The 18767-nt window shown below is 57.7% G+C and overlaps 1 protein-coding gene across 1 annotated transcript; it reads left to right on the forward strand.

The window, feature by feature from the left end:
- Positions 1 to 1370: 1370 nt before the first annotated feature.
- On the forward strand, positions 1371 to 16616 carry LOC105480472 (solute carrier family 38 member 3). The gene is made up of 16 exons (XM_011739403.2): positions 1371 to 1486; positions 9818 to 9969; positions 10071 to 10152; positions 10325 to 10440; positions 11055 to 11128; positions 11213 to 11305; positions 11405 to 11486; positions 12890 to 12972; positions 13067 to 13125; positions 13324 to 13488; positions 13563 to 13642; positions 13915 to 14015; positions 14238 to 14362; positions 14449 to 14593; positions 15526 to 15629; positions 15718 to 16616. Exons 2-16 carry the CDS (start codon positions 9869 to 9871, stop codon positions 15820 to 15822), a joined length of 1515 nt encoding a protein of 504 aa, XP_011737705.2. The 5' UTR covers positions 1371 to 1486; positions 9818 to 9868; the 3' UTR covers positions 15823 to 16616.
- Positions 16617 to 18767: the final 2151 nt, after the last annotated feature.

Raw genomic sequence — 18767 nt, forward strand, 5'->3', positions numbered from 1 at the left:
TCCTCAGCGCCTCTTCTACATGGCTCTGTCCTATGGCAGAACCATGCCCTTTTGGAGGGTGGGAGTCAAAGTGAGCTCTGATCTAGGGATGATATCGGCTCCAGACCAGGAGTGAAAGGCAGCCCTTTCCCATTTTCCAGTCAACAGCAAGGCAGAAGTTCGAGTGGCTTGAGGTTTTCAGGGGTTGCCACCATCCCAATGCTTTTCTCTCTAGCCCTGCCTGCCAGAGCTGAGCCCACTACCCCGTCTCACAGCTTCCCCTCTGCCCATTCCCCTCAGGAAAAAAGATAGCCATTTCCATGTGACAGAGGGAAACTGAGGTACGCCAGGTTGGCTGTGGTGGTTCTGTGAGTCAGCAGGAGAGAATCCTGGAGTCCTGACTCCCAGCCCAGGGCAAGGGAGGGTCGGGTATGTCCTCTGAGGGCATTCCTCCAGCACTGGGAAGCAGGGCAGGCATGACACAGAGAAGACTAGCTTGGATAGGAACAGCAGAGGCCATGAGATTAATCGGATCAGAGCCAGTGGCTGAGAAGCAAGGGGCACAGCTGTTCTGAGAACCCCCCCAGTTCACCCCAAAGGTCAGCATCTCCCCCAGCTTCCTACTGGCAGAACCTGGGACCTTAACACCTACCACCCGCCTCTGAGCACCAAGGCCTTGTGTGGAAAGCAGGCAGGGGTGGGGCAGGAACCCCCAGCCAAGAACAGGGCCATCCTAAAACCCCTATCTGTCCCCAGGGCACCAAGTCCCAGCCCCCTTCTTGTGGACAGGCTGACAGCTGTCTCCTACACCTTCTAAATAAGGATGGGGGTCATGGTTGGGGGGGCCCCAGGTGAGGCTCAAGCAAGCCAAGCCTTACTCCTTACCTGACGTCGCTGCCCCTGTCCTCTCTGTTCCAGCCTCAGCCTCCTCTTAATATCTGAGGTGGAGACAGAATTGATACAAGAAGCCCTCCCACCCTCGCCCCCACCCCACCCTTGGTTGGGAAGGGGGAGGCAGATAGAAGAGGTATTTTGTTGCCTGAGTGTCGCCTGGAAGTCCCTCATTCAAGTATCCCTCACTGAGGCTATGCATTGCCAGTCCTCTTGACTGAAGCTCGCCTTCTGGCTTTGAGGGGTGTGGGCAGAGCGTTTCAGGGGTTAAGGTGACACCCACAGACCTCAGAGAGAATCTGCTTCGGACTGAAGCATTCCCCCCACAAGACTCAACGGAGCCCCTCCAGCAGCTCTGCTCTCCCACCTAGGGGCTCCTTAACGCTCAGGCCGCCCCTTTGCTCCCGGCCTGCCCTGGCCCCAGCCATTCCCCGACCAGCCCCTCCTCCCGCGGGCAGCCAGGGATTGGCGGGCCGGGGGCGGGCCGGGGGCGGGGCCGGGCGCCCTTCATCCCCACCGTCGCTGTTGTCGCTGTTGCAGCCCTGAGTTCAGCTGGGAGCAGAGCGGACCGCACCGGCCCGAGCGGAGCGCCGCGCGTGCCCAGCCGCGAGGCCAGGTACCGCTTCGGGTGTTCATCCTGCCGCACAGGGGAATCGGGTGGGCCGAGCGCTACTGTCCACCCTCCTTGTCCATAGCTGGGCTCTGGGCAGCTCTCCTCTCGCGTCCTGACCCGGGCAGGCGCCCCAGCCTCCGGCGAGCCAAAGCCCCGCGCGCTCCAGGCGCCGGTCTTGGGGACCTGCCAGTCGGGACTCAGCGCCGAGCTTGAGCAGGGCGCTGGAGGTACCGGGAGGGACACGTCGTCGCCTTGGGGCCTCTCAGCATGGCCGGGAGGTGCAGCAGGAGGTCGGCGGGCACCCGGGGCTGGGACCACAGGACGCCTTGTTGGAGGCTCGGGCGGCACGCCCCAGGCTTTCTGAGGCAGGGCCCGTGGGGCAGGCTGGAGAGGGCCCGGGGGGAGGACCCAAGAGGAGCCTGGAGCAGTCCCTGGAGCGCTGCCCCGACGGGCGCCTGACAGGCAGAGCAGCCCGGCTGGCACGATGGGAATCCGGGTATATTTATCTCGGCTGCTTTGGACAAGGGCTTGAGGGCAGATCGGGCCGGGCCGCCTGAGGGGCCGCGGGGTACATGCTGGTCCCAGAGTCGGTGCCATTTGCAGAGGAGCCAGCGGGCACAGAGGACGCAGGGCGCGCGTGGCTCCCTGACCTGTGGCCGGGGCGCCGTGCGAGCTCCTCCCAACCTGGAGCTGAGTAGGGTGTAAGTCAGAGCCGGCACAGCGCACTGCGGAGAGAAGGAACCAAGACTTGGTTTGCAAGAGCCCGCCCCCGCCCGGTTGGCCCCTTCGATTGGCCACATCGAATGCGTGCATTTGTTTACACCCGGGCAGGGGGAGGCCAGGGGCGGGACCTGCGGGGACCCGCCCTTTTCCCCCCACAGGGACCTGAGTCCTGAGTCCAGGTATGGGCTCCCAAACAGGTCTGAGAAAGGCTAAGTCAAAGGCTCTTGAGCCCTGAGGAACACCATGGAAGACATCCCCACTCATGCCCATCCTTCCTTCAGCCTGCCAACCCTGTCCTTTCTTCCATAACCCACTCGGGGCACAGACCTGCCCCTGGAAAATGCCCTTGGACCTTTCACCTCTTCCTGTTCTGTAAAAGGTCTGGGATGGGGCTCATTTCCTTTTGGAAAGGAAGCAAATCCCTCAGGGCTCTCAGTCTGGGGGATAAAAAGCTAAAGAGACCCAAGGATGGTTCGATTTTGAATGGGGGATATTAGGCACAGCCAGGGTACCCTTCCTGCAAGAAGCATCACTGGTGGGAGGGATCAGGACTGGAAGATGCCAAGCCTGGCCCATCTCTGAGAGGGCTGGAATGACTGAAACCAGAAATGGGAATCTGATTTCTTGACATTGGGAGCAGGGAGCCGAATCTCTGGGGAGGGTGGGAGTGTGTATCTCAGAATTTTGCTCTGCCTGGGCCCATGGGACCCATGTCTTCGCTGGCCTCTCAAGTCACTCTTCGTTGTGTGCTGGTTCTTTTGGCCCATGTCACAAATGGTCCCCACACCAGTCCAGGGCTCCAAGTTGCCAGATCATGACAACTGGTTGCTCCTGCTCTTGTGCCATTGCCCTAGCAAGTAGCCTTGAAGCCCTGGACAGATGGAGAAACTGAGGCACAACAAGACTGGCTGGGTGGTTCATGGTCTCTGGGTTGAGTCAGGGAAGGATTTTAAGCTGAACTGGACACACCCTGGAAGTCTGGGTTGGGTGTGAGGACAAGCATCCAGTTTGAGAGGGAAACATATTTGGAGGGGAGTGGTGCGGGTGGGCCACCAGGGAGGTGCAGTTTTGGCATCTCTGTGAACAGAAAGCTGAGGTGGAATGTGCAGTCTATGCTATAGTAGAATTGGAACTCAGGGGGAGGATGTTCTAGTGTAGACATGGCCAGGGGCCAGGCCTCAGTTGGAGCAGGTAAGAGGGCTTGCCGAGGGCCTCAACTGCATTCCATTAATTTATTTTTATTTGTTTCATTTTTTGAGATGGGGTCTCACTCTGTTGCCCAGGCTGGAGTGCAGTGGCACAATCTAGTCTCACTGCAGCCGCCGCCTCCCAGGCTCAAGCAATTCTCCCATCTCAATCTTCTGAGTAGCCAGGACCGAAAGGTGCGCAACACGAAGCCTGGATAATTTTTTTGTATTTTTGGTAGAGGCAGAGTTTCATCATGTTGCCCAGACTGGTCTCGGACTCCTGAGCTCAAGCAGTCTGCCTGCGTTGGCCTCCCAAAGTGCTGGAATTACAAGTGTGAGCCACCGTGCCTGGCCATTCCATTCATTTAACATTTGCTGAGCACCTACTGTGTGCCCTGTGTAATCTTGTCTAGTGGGCGAAGGGTAGGCCTTTGACTCTAGGTAGTAGGACAGACATAGGAGAACAGGGTGGGGCTCTAGAGGACCAGGCGGGGCTTCTGGGGGCCAAAGGGAAGGACCAGCTGCTGGGCAGGAGGGGCTTTCCGGCCAGTGGCCTGGGGTGGCTTGGTTTTGAATTTCCGCTCTGCGGGCCACGTCCTGTACACAGCCTCTCAGCCGGCACGTCTGCACACGTGCATGGCTGCTGAGAATGGGGGTCACTCCAACTGACCATCATCTCCACATGTATTTTCCATTGCTCAGGTAGACAAGTCCTGGGTGCTGGACCAGGGATCTCTGAGCTTTCCAGTTGGGCCTGGCCTTGTGGCCCTAGTGGGCTCAGCCCCACCCTCTGGGTGTCATAGCACCTGGCTGGTAGGGGCATAACCTGCTCTGTGGAGACCTGGAGGCACAGCAGCAGTCTTTTTGTGGGGTCCTCCAGGGTTCTGCCTGGCCATCTTGGCAGTGTCCGTTGGGCCTACTGCCCCCTCACCTGGGATCCCTGGCTCCCTCTCCCCTTCTCGCTCTTTCTGGGGCTTTTTCCTCAGTTGTCTCTTTTTTTTTTTTTTTTTTTTTTTTTTTTGAGATAGGGTCTCTCTCTGTTACCCAGGCTGGCATGCAGTGGCATGATCTTGGCTCACCGCAGCCTCTGCCTCCGGGATCAAACAATTCTCCTGCCTCAGCCTCCCAAGCAGCTGGGATTACGGGCACCTGCCACCATGCCTGGATAATTTTTGTATTTTTAGTAGAGATGGGGTTTCACCATGTTGGCCAGGCTGGTCTCGAACTCCTGGGCTCAGGTGATCTGCCCGTCTCAGCCTCCCAAAGTGCTGAGATTACAGGCGTGAGCCACCACGCCCAGCCTTACAACCATCTCTTGCTGTCTCGTTGTCTGTCTCTTCCTCCATTTGGCTGTCTCTGACTGGGCGCTCACTCTGTTTCTCACCTCCCTGGTTGTCTCTGTCACTCTCTGTCTCCCTGTCTAAATGTCTGTCCGCTATCTGCATGTGATTTTTGTCTGTTTTTCTGTCTGTGTCCCTCTGTGTGTATCTGCATTTCCCTGTCTCCCTGGGCCTCTGCATCTCTGTCTGTCTGTCTCTCTCTCTGTATGGATCAGTATGCATGGACGCATGGAGCTAATGACTGTTTTCTCTCCCCGCTCTCTCCCTGTCTATCTCTCTTCCCTCCCTCTTCCTCTTCTTCCTGATGTTGGATGTTGCCCCTCCTCCAGGCCGACCTTGACTTTAGCCCCCCATTGGACTCTCTGACGAGTCCTGAACTGCCCGAGGCCTGTGTTTCAGCTTTCTTTGGGGCCAGAAGTCCGGCTGTCCAAATATTTGGCCGCCTCCAGGGGATTCCGGGTCAGCAGGGAGGAGAATGGGCTGGCTGGCGCAGGGTCTCCCCTGCCCCTGGGGGGCCACAGTCACGTGATGTCCTGTCTTTTGCCTCAGCTGGGCCTCGGGCTGCACGTCCTTCTCAGCAGACTGGCAATGGGGGAGGTGGGGGCTGCTGTTGCTGTAGCCCACTCGTGAACCAAGAGCTTCTGGCTGCAACCTCTACGGGTGGCAGCCTGAGCAAGGAGGGTCCAGGGCTGGGTGGGAAGGGAGGCTGAGGTGCCTAAGATTAGGCCCAGCTACAAGCATCTGTTAGAAAATGTACCCGGCCACAGGAAAGTCTACCTTCCGGCCCCAGCTGGGTCTCTCAGATCCTCCTAGACACCTCCGGATGCCCAGAACACACAGCCACAGACCCTAGATCCCAAGGCCAGGGAACTGGGGGTTGAGGATTAACGTAGCCAGTAGTTCAGTTCTCTGGGCCATCTGCCTTCCCCTGAATGTGCCCCCTCCTGCATGTCACTTCCTCGGTATTAGCCCAGTGTTGGTCACACACTGGCCACTTGCATTGTTGTGTTGTTGATGAGGAGGACGTGGCAGAGGGAGGACTAGAATCTACTGGGGTCAAAATCTGGAAACGTGGGTCTGGAGGAGGGTAAGAGGTGTCTTTTCCCTGTTCTAACATCCTCCTCCCACTTGCTTTGTCCCTAGACCCCTGACCCCAGCAATCAGCTACCACTAATTCCTGTGGCTGTGCCTTGAGAACATACAGTCCAAATGTCTCCACTGGATCTGGTTTCCCCTCTTACTAACACCTTGTCCTAGGAGGGGGCATCTTCCCTCTGAAGCCTGGAGGAGCAGGTGGACAGAGGGGTAGCTGTCCAGATGGGTACCAGACTTAGAAGGGGGGCACCCTGTCTCAGTCAAGGAGGGGAGTGGTAAAAATAAGCTGAGCTAGAACTGGGGGCAGCCCTCATCCCTGAGCCCCCAGGAATAATCATGAAGGACCCTCAAGCCAGGCCAACTGTCTCTCTCCTGAGATCTTGGCGGAGGTCAGGAAGCCTGGGCCTTAGCAGTAAGCTCCAGAGGGTCTGTGCCTCCGCTGGTACAAGTGACCACCAAGGAAAAAAGAGTGTGAAGGCCTCCCTGTCACCAGCTCACTACTGCAGACCCACACCCACTTATGTTCCTGAGCATGGGGAAGGAAAGCAAGACTCAGAGTCCTGGGGACTCCAAGGACCTTGATCCCTGGGCAGAGAGCTGTGCTTCCTGTAGCCGCTTGCATCAGCTGCCCTGAGGTGGCCTGGATTCCTGGGGCTCAAAATCTTTAATTAGCCAAACTCAACACCTGCCGAGGTGTGACTGATGAATTCTCACCAGGTGATGTTTGCGTGGGCGGGTGTTACCTGCTGCACCATCCCTGTGGCTTCTGGCCCCTCCTGGCCCTTATCTCCCAGGAAAGCAAAACAGGTCCCAGGGCAATGGCCTGGGCTGTTGATCTACTGCCCGGGCTCACACTACATCCATGACATGCCATTCTGATGACCTGCCCAAGGCCACTATGATCTCCCCACCCTAGCGCCTGGCCACTCTCTGGGCACCCATGGCCTGCCCTGGGGATGAAGGCTTTGGGGAGGCTCCCCACTCATCCCAAACTTTGACCAAGCCTCATGGGACCCCTAGAGGATAGGGGTACACTGAGGTCCTGAGTTGGGGAGTACGCTGCCCCTAGCCACACAGTGAGGCAGGGCCAAGCCCAGCACCAGAAGGTCTGCTCTGGGCTTTCAACACAGGAGATCAGGCTCTGCTGGGATCCTTTCTCATGCAGGGGCCCTTCCCTGAGTTTACCCTGACTCCCGGATACAAAGGAGCCTGGGAGGCCACAGGCCTGAGGGGTAGGAGCTGTCAAAAATGGGCTGGTAGCTTCAGGGAATGGCTGGGGGCTCCATGCCAGGCCAGTGCTAATCCTCACCCTGGTCCCCAGCCCCCAGCCCTCCTCCCTGCCCTGGACCAAAGTCCATACTCCTGGACCTGGCCTTTACAGCTCTATCAGGTTTGTCTGTCGCCACAGAACCTTCCTTCAGCCCTCACAGTCTGCCTTGTACTGCACCTCAGGGCCTCTGCCTATGCTGTGCTCTCTGCCTGGTGCACTGTTTCCTGTTTGACATCCCAGGGTGCCTACTGGAATTTTAGGACTGGCTTTGTTACCTCCTCCAGGAAGTCTTCCTTGATTCCCCCATCCTTTTTTTTTTTTTTTTTTTTGAGATGGAGTTTGGCTCTTGTTGGCCAGGCTAGAATGCAATGGCACAATCTTGGCTCACTGCAACCTCCACCTCCCAGGTTCAAGCGATTCTCCTGCCTCAGCCTCCCAAGTAGCTGGGATTACAGGCATGTGCCACCACGCCGGGCTAATTTTGTATTTTTAGTAGAGACGGGGTTTTTCCATGTTGGTCAGGCTGGTCTTGAACTCCTGACCTCAGGTGATCCTGCTCTCCTCGGCCTCCCAAAGTGCTGAGATTACAGGCATGAGCCACTGCGCCCGGCACCCCCATCCTCTTTTTTGAGACACAGCACTGTGTGGCTCACACTGAGTTGCAGCAGGAGCTACAGGGTAGTGATGAGGGTGCTTTTTGGGGGGGTTGTCTCTTTCAGACTGGAGGTCACTTGAGGAGAGATATTCTAAATCCTTTCTGGGATCTCGGGCCAGCCCAAGACCCAGCAATGACTGGTCATGATTGAGTAATAGCCACCAGGCCCCAAAGGTCTAGGCCCAGCTCCTGCAGGGGGGATGGGGAACCTGGAACTCAGACCTCAGACACCTCCCACGGCCCATGACACAGACTGTGGTCTCCCTGGAGGCAGTGCCTGGCTGCTACGGAAGAATATTAGGGCAGAGAAGTGTGTTTTGTCCAGGCTGCCAGCTCAGCACACTCTGAGGGCCTGTCCCAGCCTGCCCAGGACAGGGGGCCGAGAGAGGGCACCCCCAACTGAGTGCAGGGCGGACTCTGGAGTAGCTCTGGACGCCAGCACCGGCACCTCCATACCCAGGTGGGACCCTTGGAGGGATGCTGATGGCAAGGCTTAGGGCAGGGGCATGAGGACAGGTGGACCTAGGCAACTCTGGGGTCAGGGGAGAGGGCTCAAGAAGAGATGCTAACATTGTTAGAGTTCTGAGTAGGTGGGGCTGGGAGGAGAGGAGGTAAGATGCTGGCATCAGAAGGAGAGGCAAGTTTGAGGGATGCAAGAGTGCCATGTGTGGGGTCTCCAGGGTCCAGGTGCCAGAATCTGAACTCCGGCCTGGGGCTGCCTGGGGCAGTACAGGGAGGGAGTCCTCTGACCAGAGAGGCCAGAGGCTGCTGTGACCTCTGCAGCCTCCGGGGGCACCAGGCCTGAGGCCTGAGCCCAGCCTCTCCTGTTCACCCCTAGCCCTGAGTGCTACATTTGAGTCCCCCAGTGCTCCAGATTCAAGGGCAGACCTGAGACCATCAGGGGCTGGAGTGGGGATGGGGGGTTCAGGGCAGAATTCAGGGTTCCCCAGCAAAGAGGGTGCCGTGGCTTTAGGACCAGGCTCTGGCTGTCCTGCCTGGCAGTACTGTCCCACTCACTGGTCTCCACTCTGGCCTCAGCTCTCCTGCTGGCCAGGCTGGCCTTCAGGGTGTCCTTACAGAACCTGGGGGCACTATGCCCAGTCACCTCTGGGTATGAAGCAGGCAATTCCTGGATCCAGTGATGGGAGAGGGGCCAGTGAGTTGTCTGGGCAGTGAGCAGGGATGGTGGGGAAAGGGGAGCTGGTTCCTTTGAGGCCTAACGGGGGTTCCCTGCCTGGCAGCAGAGGAGAGGCTTGGAAGAAAACATGGCCCTGAGGCCAGGACTGTGTGGAAGGTGAGGCATGTGTGTCACAGAGAACCGGCCCTGGAGCACCCTTTTCCTGGAAGGCCCCCTGAGGGCCCTTTGCTGCAGCCAGGCGGGAAGGGCCCAGGTGTCCAGCTACCCAGCACCGCCTCAGGCATCCTGGCTCCGGGGAGGGGGGACAGCCTCTGCGCCTGCCGTTCCCAGCGCCAGCTCTCAGCCCACAGAGGGCTCTTTGTTCTGGCTGCCAGCAGTGCCCGCCGGGCAGCTGGGAACAGGGCCCACAGCCCTCACCCTCTCCTGAGGCCTCCAGCCGTCGGGCAGTGCCATTCTAAATCGGACAGGAGGCCCCTGGACACAGGGTCAGTGCAGGAAACCATCTCCCAGTACTGATGTCAAGGAGGGGAAGTCTATCCCGGGTACATACCCAGAGTGAAGTCTGGGGACCTGGGACTGAGCATCTGGGGATGCTGGTGCCACTGGGCTCTGAACTTGGGTCATCCAGATGATCCTTACTTCACAGATGGGGAAACCGAGACCCCAAAGGCTTGCCTGGATGGGTGTGCGTGTAAGAAATGCATTATGTGCTGGCTAGGGTGTCCCATCAGAACATGCTGGGAACTCAGGTGTCCGAGCTGGATCCCCCCAACGGCAGATCCCAGGGAGGCAGCAGGCAGAGCTGCATGTGCGGGTATGTCCCGAGTGGCCATCTGGGAGGTGTGCTATGGCTGCAGGCCTCGGGTAGGAGGCTGGGCCATAGGCCCAAGTAATGGGGCTAACCAGAGGGACCGGCTGCTCTGCAGACATCTGACTGTTGGTGTGAGACCGGTGCTCCTGGTGGTGTGCCCTGAGCCATGGAGGTGCCTTTGCAGACAGAGATGGTGGAGCTGGTGCCCAATGGCAAACACTCAGAGGGGCTGCTCCCAGTCATCACCCCTATGGCAGGCAACCAGAGGTGAGTACAAGAGGGACCCAGTGCTGGCTCAAGACAGGGCAGGGCAGGGGTACAGAGCAAAGGGCTGGAGCTGAGCCACCCACCCTGACCTGTGCCTACAGGGTCGAGGACCCCACAAGGAGCTGTATTGAGGGCAAGAGCTTCCTACAGAAAAGTCCCAGCAAGGAGCCACACTTCACCGACGTGAGCGGGGCAGCAACGGGTTGTTGGGGGACACTGTGGGGAACTTGGATGCAGTAATAAGGTGGTCTCTGGCAGCAGTGGGAGGCTGAGGGACAGTCAGGGGGCATGCCGTGATGCCCCTGTCCCTTGCTGACTCCTCCCACCCTTCCCCATCCCATTCTGGTGCCTGCAGTTCGAGGGGAAGACATCATTTGGGATGTCAGTGTTCAACCTCAGCAATGCCATCATGGGCAGCGGCATCCTCGGACTCGCCTATGCCATGGCCAATACGGGCATTATCCTTTTCCTGTGAGTGACCTCAGAGAACCTTCTAAAGATAGGGGCCCTAAACAAGTCACCAATCATGACCTCCCAGGACCTGCCAGTTCCCTGTCCTAGCACCCAGGCTGCAGTGGGTGGGCACTTCTTACACTAACAAACCATGCCTGAAAAAAACATCCACAGCCAAACAAATATACCTCACTGCCCAGTAAACTGACTGAGGTCACAACACAGGCCAGTCTTACAGGCCAGAGACTGTCCTTCTGCCACTTTACACATGATGGCCAAGCCCCATGGCCAGGCTTTGTGTGGGCACACGTGTCCTTTGCCTGGGGGCTCTGCCCTGAAGCCAGAATGGAACACATGTTTGTTTCAAGGACTCGAGAGGAGGAGGTGCTCAGAGGGCAGTCATAGGGACACTCTTGACTCAGAGGGCCCCTTCTGGTGTGTGTCCCACCCTGGATCAAACGGGGTGGTGTTCATCACCCCTGGGACCTGCTGAGCTTGCATCCATACCTGTTGGAAGTCCAGACACCCAGGTCACAGACCCTTCACCCCCAGGCCTCTCAGAGCCCCTCACCCTCTGCCAGCTAGGGTAGCCCCCAGTGGCCTTTTTCTTCCATCTTCCCATGTGTCCCCAGGTTCCTGTTGACGGCTGTCGCCTTGCTCTCCAGCTACTCCATCCACCTGCTACTCAAGTCCTCAGGGGTCGTGGGTGAGCTTCACACCAGCCTGGAATGGGCGGGAGCTGGTGGGTAAACTGGGGCCAGTTCCTGACTTCTTGACCCTGCTGCCGCAGGCATCCGTGCCTATGAGCAGCTGGGCTACCGTGCCTTTGGGACCCCAGGAAAGCTGGCAGCAGCCCTGGCCATCACGCTCCAGAACATCGGAGGTGAGAGCAGTGGGCAGGGGCAGGCAGTAGGCAAGCAGACGGCCCCGAAAGCTGGCCGGTTGGGCTGACCCCAGCGCCTGCTCACCCCTCTCCCCACAGCCATGTCCAGCTACCTGTACATCATCAAGTCTGAGCTGCCACTTGTCATACAGACCTTCCTGAACCTGGAGGAGAAAACCTCGTGAGCCCTGGAGTGGGGAGGGGAGGAGAGGGGTGCTGTACAATGAGGAGGGGTGGAGTAGGGGGCTGGGTGAGGGTGGGGGTGCCAGGCTGGGCTAGTGGGAGAGACAAGACAAAGCAGACAAGAAGCTGGTGGAGGTGGGAGAGTTGCCAGCAGAGCCAGCATTCAGTTCACACTCACTTGGGAAGCACCTAGGGGACCCCCCTCCAGAAGGGGCATGTGGGGCTAGGGGCAGGGTGCAGCTGAGAAAGCTGGGCCCCTCCTCACCCCGAACCCAGCCTGTGAGCATGGGAGGCTCAAGCTTAGCTCTAAGCACCTGCTATTCCTGACCATGGGGTTGCCCCCCCACCAAGAGATTAAGCCCAGGTGTCCCAGTTGCCTATCACTTTAGCCAGCATTGACTGGACTTCAAACGTGTTTTGTGGGACAGAGGGGACACAGTCAGGCCCTGCTCTTGTCAGCCCAGCCGAGCAAGCAGAGGGGCTGGGAGGTTGAGAGTAGCTCCGGCAAGAGGGAGAGCTGGAATTCTGCCCCTAGGGCCCTGGGCCTTTCCCAAGGAGTTAACCTCCGGGCTTGCCTTTGAGGACGGTCCTAGCCCTTATCCCCTTGTTTCCCCATGCCCCATATCCATTCCTGGTGGGTTAGAGGAGGGAGCAGGATGAGGCAATGCCAAGATGCCAGAAGGAACCGCAAGGAGTACAGGTTATTGCAAGTGCCTGAAACCCCCATGGAAAACACCACCTTCCTCTAGAACCAGGTCCCTTCCTCCCACCCACCTCCATCCAAAGGCTGGACCCAGACCTGTGTGTCCTGAGAAAAGCAACAGCACTGCCTATAATAGAGAGGGTCCTGAGCATGAGCTGTGTGCCAGGCTGGAACCTTAGTTCTCACGTCACCCTGAAGGAGAGTACTGAGGGCACGCCCTTTTTTTTTCTTCTTTTTTTTTTTTTTTTTGAGACGGAGTCTTGCTTTGTTGCCCAGGCTGGAGTACAGTGGCGCAATCTCGGCTCACTGCAACCTCTGCCTCCTGGGTTCATGCGATTCTTCTGCCTCAGCCTCCTGAGTAGCTGGGATTATAGGCTTGTGCCACCATGCCCGGCTAATTTTTTTTTGTATTTTTAGTAAAGACAGGATTTCACCATGTTGGTCAGGCTGGTCTCAAACTCCTGACCTGATGATCCACCCACCTTGGCCTCCCAAAGTGCTGGGATTACAGGCGTGAGGAAGCACGCCCAGCCGGGCACGCCCATTTTGCAGATGGGGAAAGTGAGACTCAGAGCTGTGGACAAACATTCTTTAGATGTCACTCACTGGCACCACTGGTAACTCCAGCAGAGGGAGGCAGGGGCCCCATCCCAGGCTGAATGGATTCTGACCCTGGCTCCCGATTCCTGTCCCTGCAGGGACTGGTACATGAATGGGAACTACCTGGTGATCCTTGTTTCTGTCATCATCATTCTGCCCCTGGCACTGATGCGGCAGCTTGGTGAGTGTGGAAGGGTCAGAGCCTTGGAAGGGATGTCGGAGGCGTATACCATGGGAGGGGCCCCAGGTCTCAGAGTGCCCCCTCCACTTTGCAGGCTACCTGGGCTACTCCAGCGGCTTCTCTCTTAGCTGCATGATGTTCTTCCTAATTGCAGTGAGTCATCTTCCATGTTGGCCGAGAAAGCGGGCAGCGGGTCTCCCGGGGGAGTTCCCTGTCATCAGGAGGGGGCACGTGTCTCTGGGAAGCCTGGGCCAGAAGGCAGCTCTGCCAGTCCTGATCTAGATGTGGCTTCATGGTAACTTCCCAGGCAGCTCAGCCTGGCTCTGACACCCTCATCTCTCCCCACTCCAGGTCATCTACAAAAAGTTCCACGTGCCCTGCCCACTGCCCCCCAACTTCAACAACACCACAGGCAACTTCAGCCACATGGAGGTCGTGAAGGAGAAGGTGCAGCTGCAAATCGAGCCTGAGGCTGCAGCCTTTTGCACTCCCAGTTACTTCACGCTCAACTCACAGGTTCTGACAGGTCAGGGTGGGGCGGGGGCCCAGTGAGAGTGGGGGACTGCCTTGACAGCCTCATGCTTCCCCAGACAGCATACACCATCCCCATCATGGCCTTCGCCTTCGTCTGCCACCCCGAGGTGCTGCCCATCTATACCGAGCTCAAGGAGTAGGTATCTGTGGCTGGCAGCGGTGGGGGGGCTGCCCTGAGCTGGTTTGGGGAGAATGGATGTGGTCCTGAATGTGGAGAGGGGAGTGACAGGAGCCAAGTCACTTTATCTAAGATCTCCGGGGCAGCCATGAGAGGCGATTATGAGCAAGAAGGAGACTCCCTCAGCTGCTGAATGGTGAAAGTGTGGTGCCAGAGAGGGCTTGGGGCACATGGGGGTCTCCCAATGTTACCCAGCTTGTCACCAACACCCGTCCCCCACTTCCCCACAGCCCCTCCAAGAAGAAGATGCAGCACATCTCCAACCTGTCCATCACCGTCATGTACATCATGTACTTCCTGGCTGCCCTCTTTGGCTACCTCACCTTCTATGGTATGGTGGCACTGGTGGGCAGAGGCCTAGGCCAGGCTGGGGGGAAGGGGCTGGTTGTGGCCATGGTGCCCTCCATACCGAGGCATGTGGTGCCTGGCTGTTCCTTGCTGCTGTGGAGGTGAGTCTGCATGCCAATCCCCACAGTGTTGGGGTCCCCCAGGCAGCTCAGATCCCACCTCCTTCCCGGGGCCACCTGCTGACCACCCTCCCTGCCTGCCACAGATGGGGTGGAGTCAGAGCTGCTGCACACCTACAGCAAAGTGGACCCATTTGACGTGCTGATCCTGTGTGTGCGTGTAGCCGTGCTGACAGCAGTCACGCTCACAGTGCCCATCGTTCTGTTCCCGGTGAGCTGGTGGGCAGGTGGCCAGACCAGTGGCGGGAGGGGCTGATGGGGCCAACAGGCTGATTATTCTTCCCACCTGTCCCCCAGGTGCGCCGTGCCATCCAGCAGATGCTGTTTCCGAACCAGGAGTTCAGCTGGCTGCGGCATGTGCTTATTGCTGTTGGCCTGCTCACTTGTATCAACCTGCTGGTCATCTTTGCCCCCAACATCCTGGGCATCTTTGGGGTCATCGGTGAGGGTCTGGCCCTGCTGTGGAAGCAGGGTATTGCCCCAGAGGAATTCACCTCTGCAAATCCTGGCAGATTCCTGAGCTTACACCCTACATTAAGTGGAGTGGCCATGTGCACAGTTTGGCCTCCCATCTGAGCTTTTGTCCATAGGCTATTCTAATCCCTTTTCGGGGCTCAGAGTCACTGAGTCAGTCCCCCATGCTGGAGGACAGGGGTGGACCCCAGGGATCAGAGGCCTCCTCAAAGGATCTCACTGGGTCTTGTCCACATTTCACATGTGAGGAAACTAAAGTTCAGAGTGATTAAAGGAGCAGCGGGGCCACACAGCTGGTGAATAGGAGCCTTGGGCTTGATTCAGCCCCAGGATCACTGCACTCCAAGTTTGGCGCTCCATCCACTGCCACATTCCAGATGGGGCTCTCAGCTGGTAGAGCAGACAATTCTGAAATATCTTTGGGGTGACCCAACTCAGAGGACTAATAAACTCTGCCAGGACTGACAGACAGACCTGGGGGCTGAGTATCATGGATATCATTGACAGCACTCTTCGTTCTCTATGTCCGAAATCTAACTCGAAATGAATTAAGCAGAAAGGAATTCACTGGCTCAAATAACAGAGAAGCCTTCAAGTATAGCTGTAGCCTGGAGCCCAATACCCTTAAGCCCTCGTCTCTCTCCATCTCTTGACTTGCCTTTCCTCATTGCTAGCTTCATTGGCTGACATTCTCCTGATACCGACATCACCAGCCTTCTATCCTCACGGATAGAGAACAAGGGGGAAAGGCTGATGGGCTAGAATCAGGCAGCGCTCTCCAGTGGTCTCAACGTGAAACTCCCTCAATAAGGAGTGTTTGATCTCATTGAAAAGTCCACCCCCGAATCTTAGTCAGTAGGAGGATATGAGCCAGCAGTGGCCATGTCTTGTTCTTTGCAGGTGCCACATCTGCCCCATGCCTCATCTTCATCTTCCCTGCCATCTTCTACTTCCGAATCATGCCCACGGAGAAGGAGCCTGCGAGATCCACCCCCAAAATCCTGGTGCGAGGGGCCTGGAGGCCGGTGGGCTGGTATGGGGCTAAGGGAACTGCCCTGACCTTGGACCTGACCCTGACTTCTGATCTCACAGGCCCTATGTTTTGCTGTGCTTGGCTTCTTGCTGATGACCATGAGCTTGAGCTTCATCATCATTGACTGGGCCTCAGGGACCAGCCGGCACGGAGGAAACCACTAGGGTGACCCTCATGCTGTTCTGTCTACTCACCCTAGCAGCCCTGCCCAGACTCTTCAGCCCCTGCTCCCATCCAGTGGCCAGTCGGGGGAGGAGAAAGACGTGATTAACACTGTGGCATTCAGCCAGGCCCCATGTCCTCTCTGGAAAGTTTTTGTTCAAGAGCCAGGACCAAGGCCCTTGGGCCACTATCCTGCTAGGCTCCAGAGCAGCAGGGGCTTCTTGAACTGGGAGCAGGGTGGGGCTGTCGCCTTAGATCCCACCCAAGCCCCTCATTCCCTCCTTGCACAGATGCGTACACTAGGGCCCAGCAGCTGCCTCCTGAGGAGATACAGCCTGTAGAAACATACAGAGCTGGAATCGGCCTAGAGCCATTCCCCTACCCTGCTGCTAGGCCGCGGTCTGTGCCCTGGGGCCTCATCTCCCCAGCCCACTTGTTTTTCCCCCTTTTATTCCCTAGGCCCTTTTCAGACACTTGGGCCCTTGGATACTCTTCTCCCACCCCCCTTCACAGGATGGCACCCTCCCATACCCCATAGCTGGGACCAGCAGGTTCTGCTGAGGGTAGGGCTGGTGTAGCTATCCCCAAGAGACCCCTGCCCTGTCCCTTCACCAGTCCTGGGGAGGCTGGGACTCCCCCTGCCACAAGCCTGGGCCACAGCTCACATTCCACTGCTGGGAGAAGAGACAGGCCGAGGCCCAGAGTGGCCTGCCCCCGGGAGCCAAAGACCCCAGTGGCCACACTGGGACAGGGTGGGGAGGCTGGCAGCCCTCTTTTATAAATATTATACATAAGACCAGCTGTGTTTTCTATTCTTGGTCTCCATGGTCCCTGGATTCCTGGAAAGTGAGGTAGGGGCCAGAACATGGATGGTGATGGAGGGCTCCCGTCTCTTTGTCTGGGATGAGGGTGGGGACAGGGCAAGTCCCCCACCCCCCCACCCCCTGCCGCCCAAACTAACCAGTGGCACACTCAGACCCAGCTCTGGGCCTGGGCCAGGCTCAGCACAGACCTGCTTTCTCACGGGGTGAGGTGGGGAGGAATTAATGAGGCCCCAGGAAGTGGGACAGAGAGAGGCCTCTGGAAGGAGGCAACGTGAGGTGCATCCCCAGCAGCTTCAGGGAAGGTCTGAGCTGGGGGCAGCTGAGCCCTGAGGGAGCCCCAGGAAGGGCCCCCTTCCCTCCCCTAGCTCACAGGCTGCCATGTCAACTCTCTGTCAATGCCCTGAGTCTGGGGACAAAAGTCCAGGAATCCTGTGCCCTGTTGGGCTGATCTTTTTATTAACAGTAAAATCCACTGTGAATAAAGTAGGTTAGTAGTCCCTGTGTGGGGGGACCCAAATGGCAAAGGGAGGCGGGAGTCCAAGGTAGGGCAGGGGCTGCAAGGAAGCAGGACAGCCCCAGGTGTCCTGGCCCCGGTGGGACTGGGAAGCTGCCCACTGCCTTGAGCAGGTCTGAACCAGCTGAGACCCAGTGGGATAGAGCTGCCCAGACCTTGGCACCAAACCCTCATTAAGAGAGACCCTGCACCAGGCTAGGCCGCCGGGGAAAGGGCAGCAGGAAAGATCCAGTTTGAATTTGCAAGGCAGCTGCCAGCTCGGGAAAATCCTGAAGAAAGAACTTCCTCAAGCCGATGGCTGCTAGGCCCACAGCAGTGCCAGCTCAGCAGAGGGGAGCTTCCTGAGTCCTGTTCCCATCAGGCCCAGGCATCTGACTCCAAGCTGGGGACTCACCCAGCAGCCCTGTGGCCCCAGGAAAGAGCTGGACACTGGCCTAGAGGTGGATGCAGCACAGGGTGTTCTGATGAGAGGGGCTGCCCTCTAGAGGTCTCGATGGGGCCATAACCCTGCCTGGAACCCTCGGTTCCTGGGCAGTGGGGGGCAATGAAGGGCAAGTCCATCCCGCAGGCAGACCTGGGGGTCTTTTCTTGTACTCCCTCCATCCAAAGAAGGCTGCAGGTCAGAGCAGCAGCAGGACACCACGTCTGGCTCAGGCCCTGCAGACCAGGGGAATGTGCTAAAGGCAGCACCCTCTGCGCACACACATACACACAACTGGTGTGGGGAAGGACCCTGGGCCCTGGCCCAAGAGGCCATCTCTGCTTGCCCAGTCAGGCCTCCTCCAGCCTGACCATGGGCAGCAGGCTCCAGCAAGGAGGAGGCAGGTAACGTGGCCACTACACTAGATTCAAGAGCCAAGTGTCCACATGACCGTTTGAAAATGAGTATCGCCAGGCGTGGTGGTTCACGCCTGTAATCCCAGCACTTTGGGAGGCCGAGACGGGTGGATCACGAAGTCAGGAAATCAAGACCATCCTGGCTAACACGGTGAAACCCCGTCTCTATTAAAAATAAAAAAATGGCCGGGCGCGGTGGCTCAAGCCTGTAATCCCAGCACTTTGGGAGGCCGAGACGGGTGGATCACGAGGTCAGGAGATCGAGACCATCCTGGATAACACGGTGAAACCCCGTCTCTACTAAGAAATACAAAAAACTAACCGGGCGAGGTGGCGGGCGCCTGTAGTCCCAGCTACTCGGGAGGCTGAGGCCGGAGAATGGCGTGAACCCGGGAGGCGGAGCTTGCAGTGAGCTGAGATCCGGCCACTGCACTCCAGCCTGGGTGACAGAGCAAGACTCCGTCTCAAAAAAAAAAAAAAAAAAAAAAAAAAAAAAAAATTAGCTGGGCGTGGTGGCGGTCCCAGCTACACGGAAGGCTGAGGCAGGAGAATGGCGTGAACCCGGGAGTCGGAACTTGCAGTGAGTTGAGATAGCGCCACTGCACTCCAGCCTGGGTGACAGAGCAAGACTCCGTCTCAAAAAAAAAAAAAAAATTAAAAGATTTAAAAAAAAAAGAAAATGAGTATCCGTTGTCCCTGGCTGTCAAATTCCAGACACTTGGCCTCCATGGTCTGCAGGCCCTCAGGTATCATTAAGCATTTGTGTATGCGT

The sequence above is a fragment of the Macaca nemestrina genome, chromosome 2 (assembly GCF_043159975.1).
Source record: "Macaca nemestrina isolate mMacNem1 chromosome 2, mMacNem.hap1, whole genome shotgun sequence".
NCBI classification, from domain to species: domain Eukaryota; kingdom Metazoa; phylum Chordata; class Mammalia; order Primates; family Cercopithecidae; genus Macaca; species Macaca nemestrina.

Excerpts from the sequence above, each read along its gene's own strand:
- LOC105480472 (XM_011739403.2), top strand. The coding sequence starts at position 9,869 with ATGGAGGTGCCTTTGCAGACAGAGATGGTGGAGCTGGTGCCCAATGGC. Across the intron at positions 10,441-11,054 it reads ACGGGCATTATCCTTTTCCT|GTTCCTGTTGACGGCTGTCG; the intron begins GTGAGTGACCTC and ends ATGTGTCCCCAG. Across the intron at positions 15,630-15,717 it reads GATCCACCCCCAAAATCCTG|GCCCTATGTTTTGCTGTGCT; the intron begins GTGCGAGGGGCC and ends CTGATCTCACAG.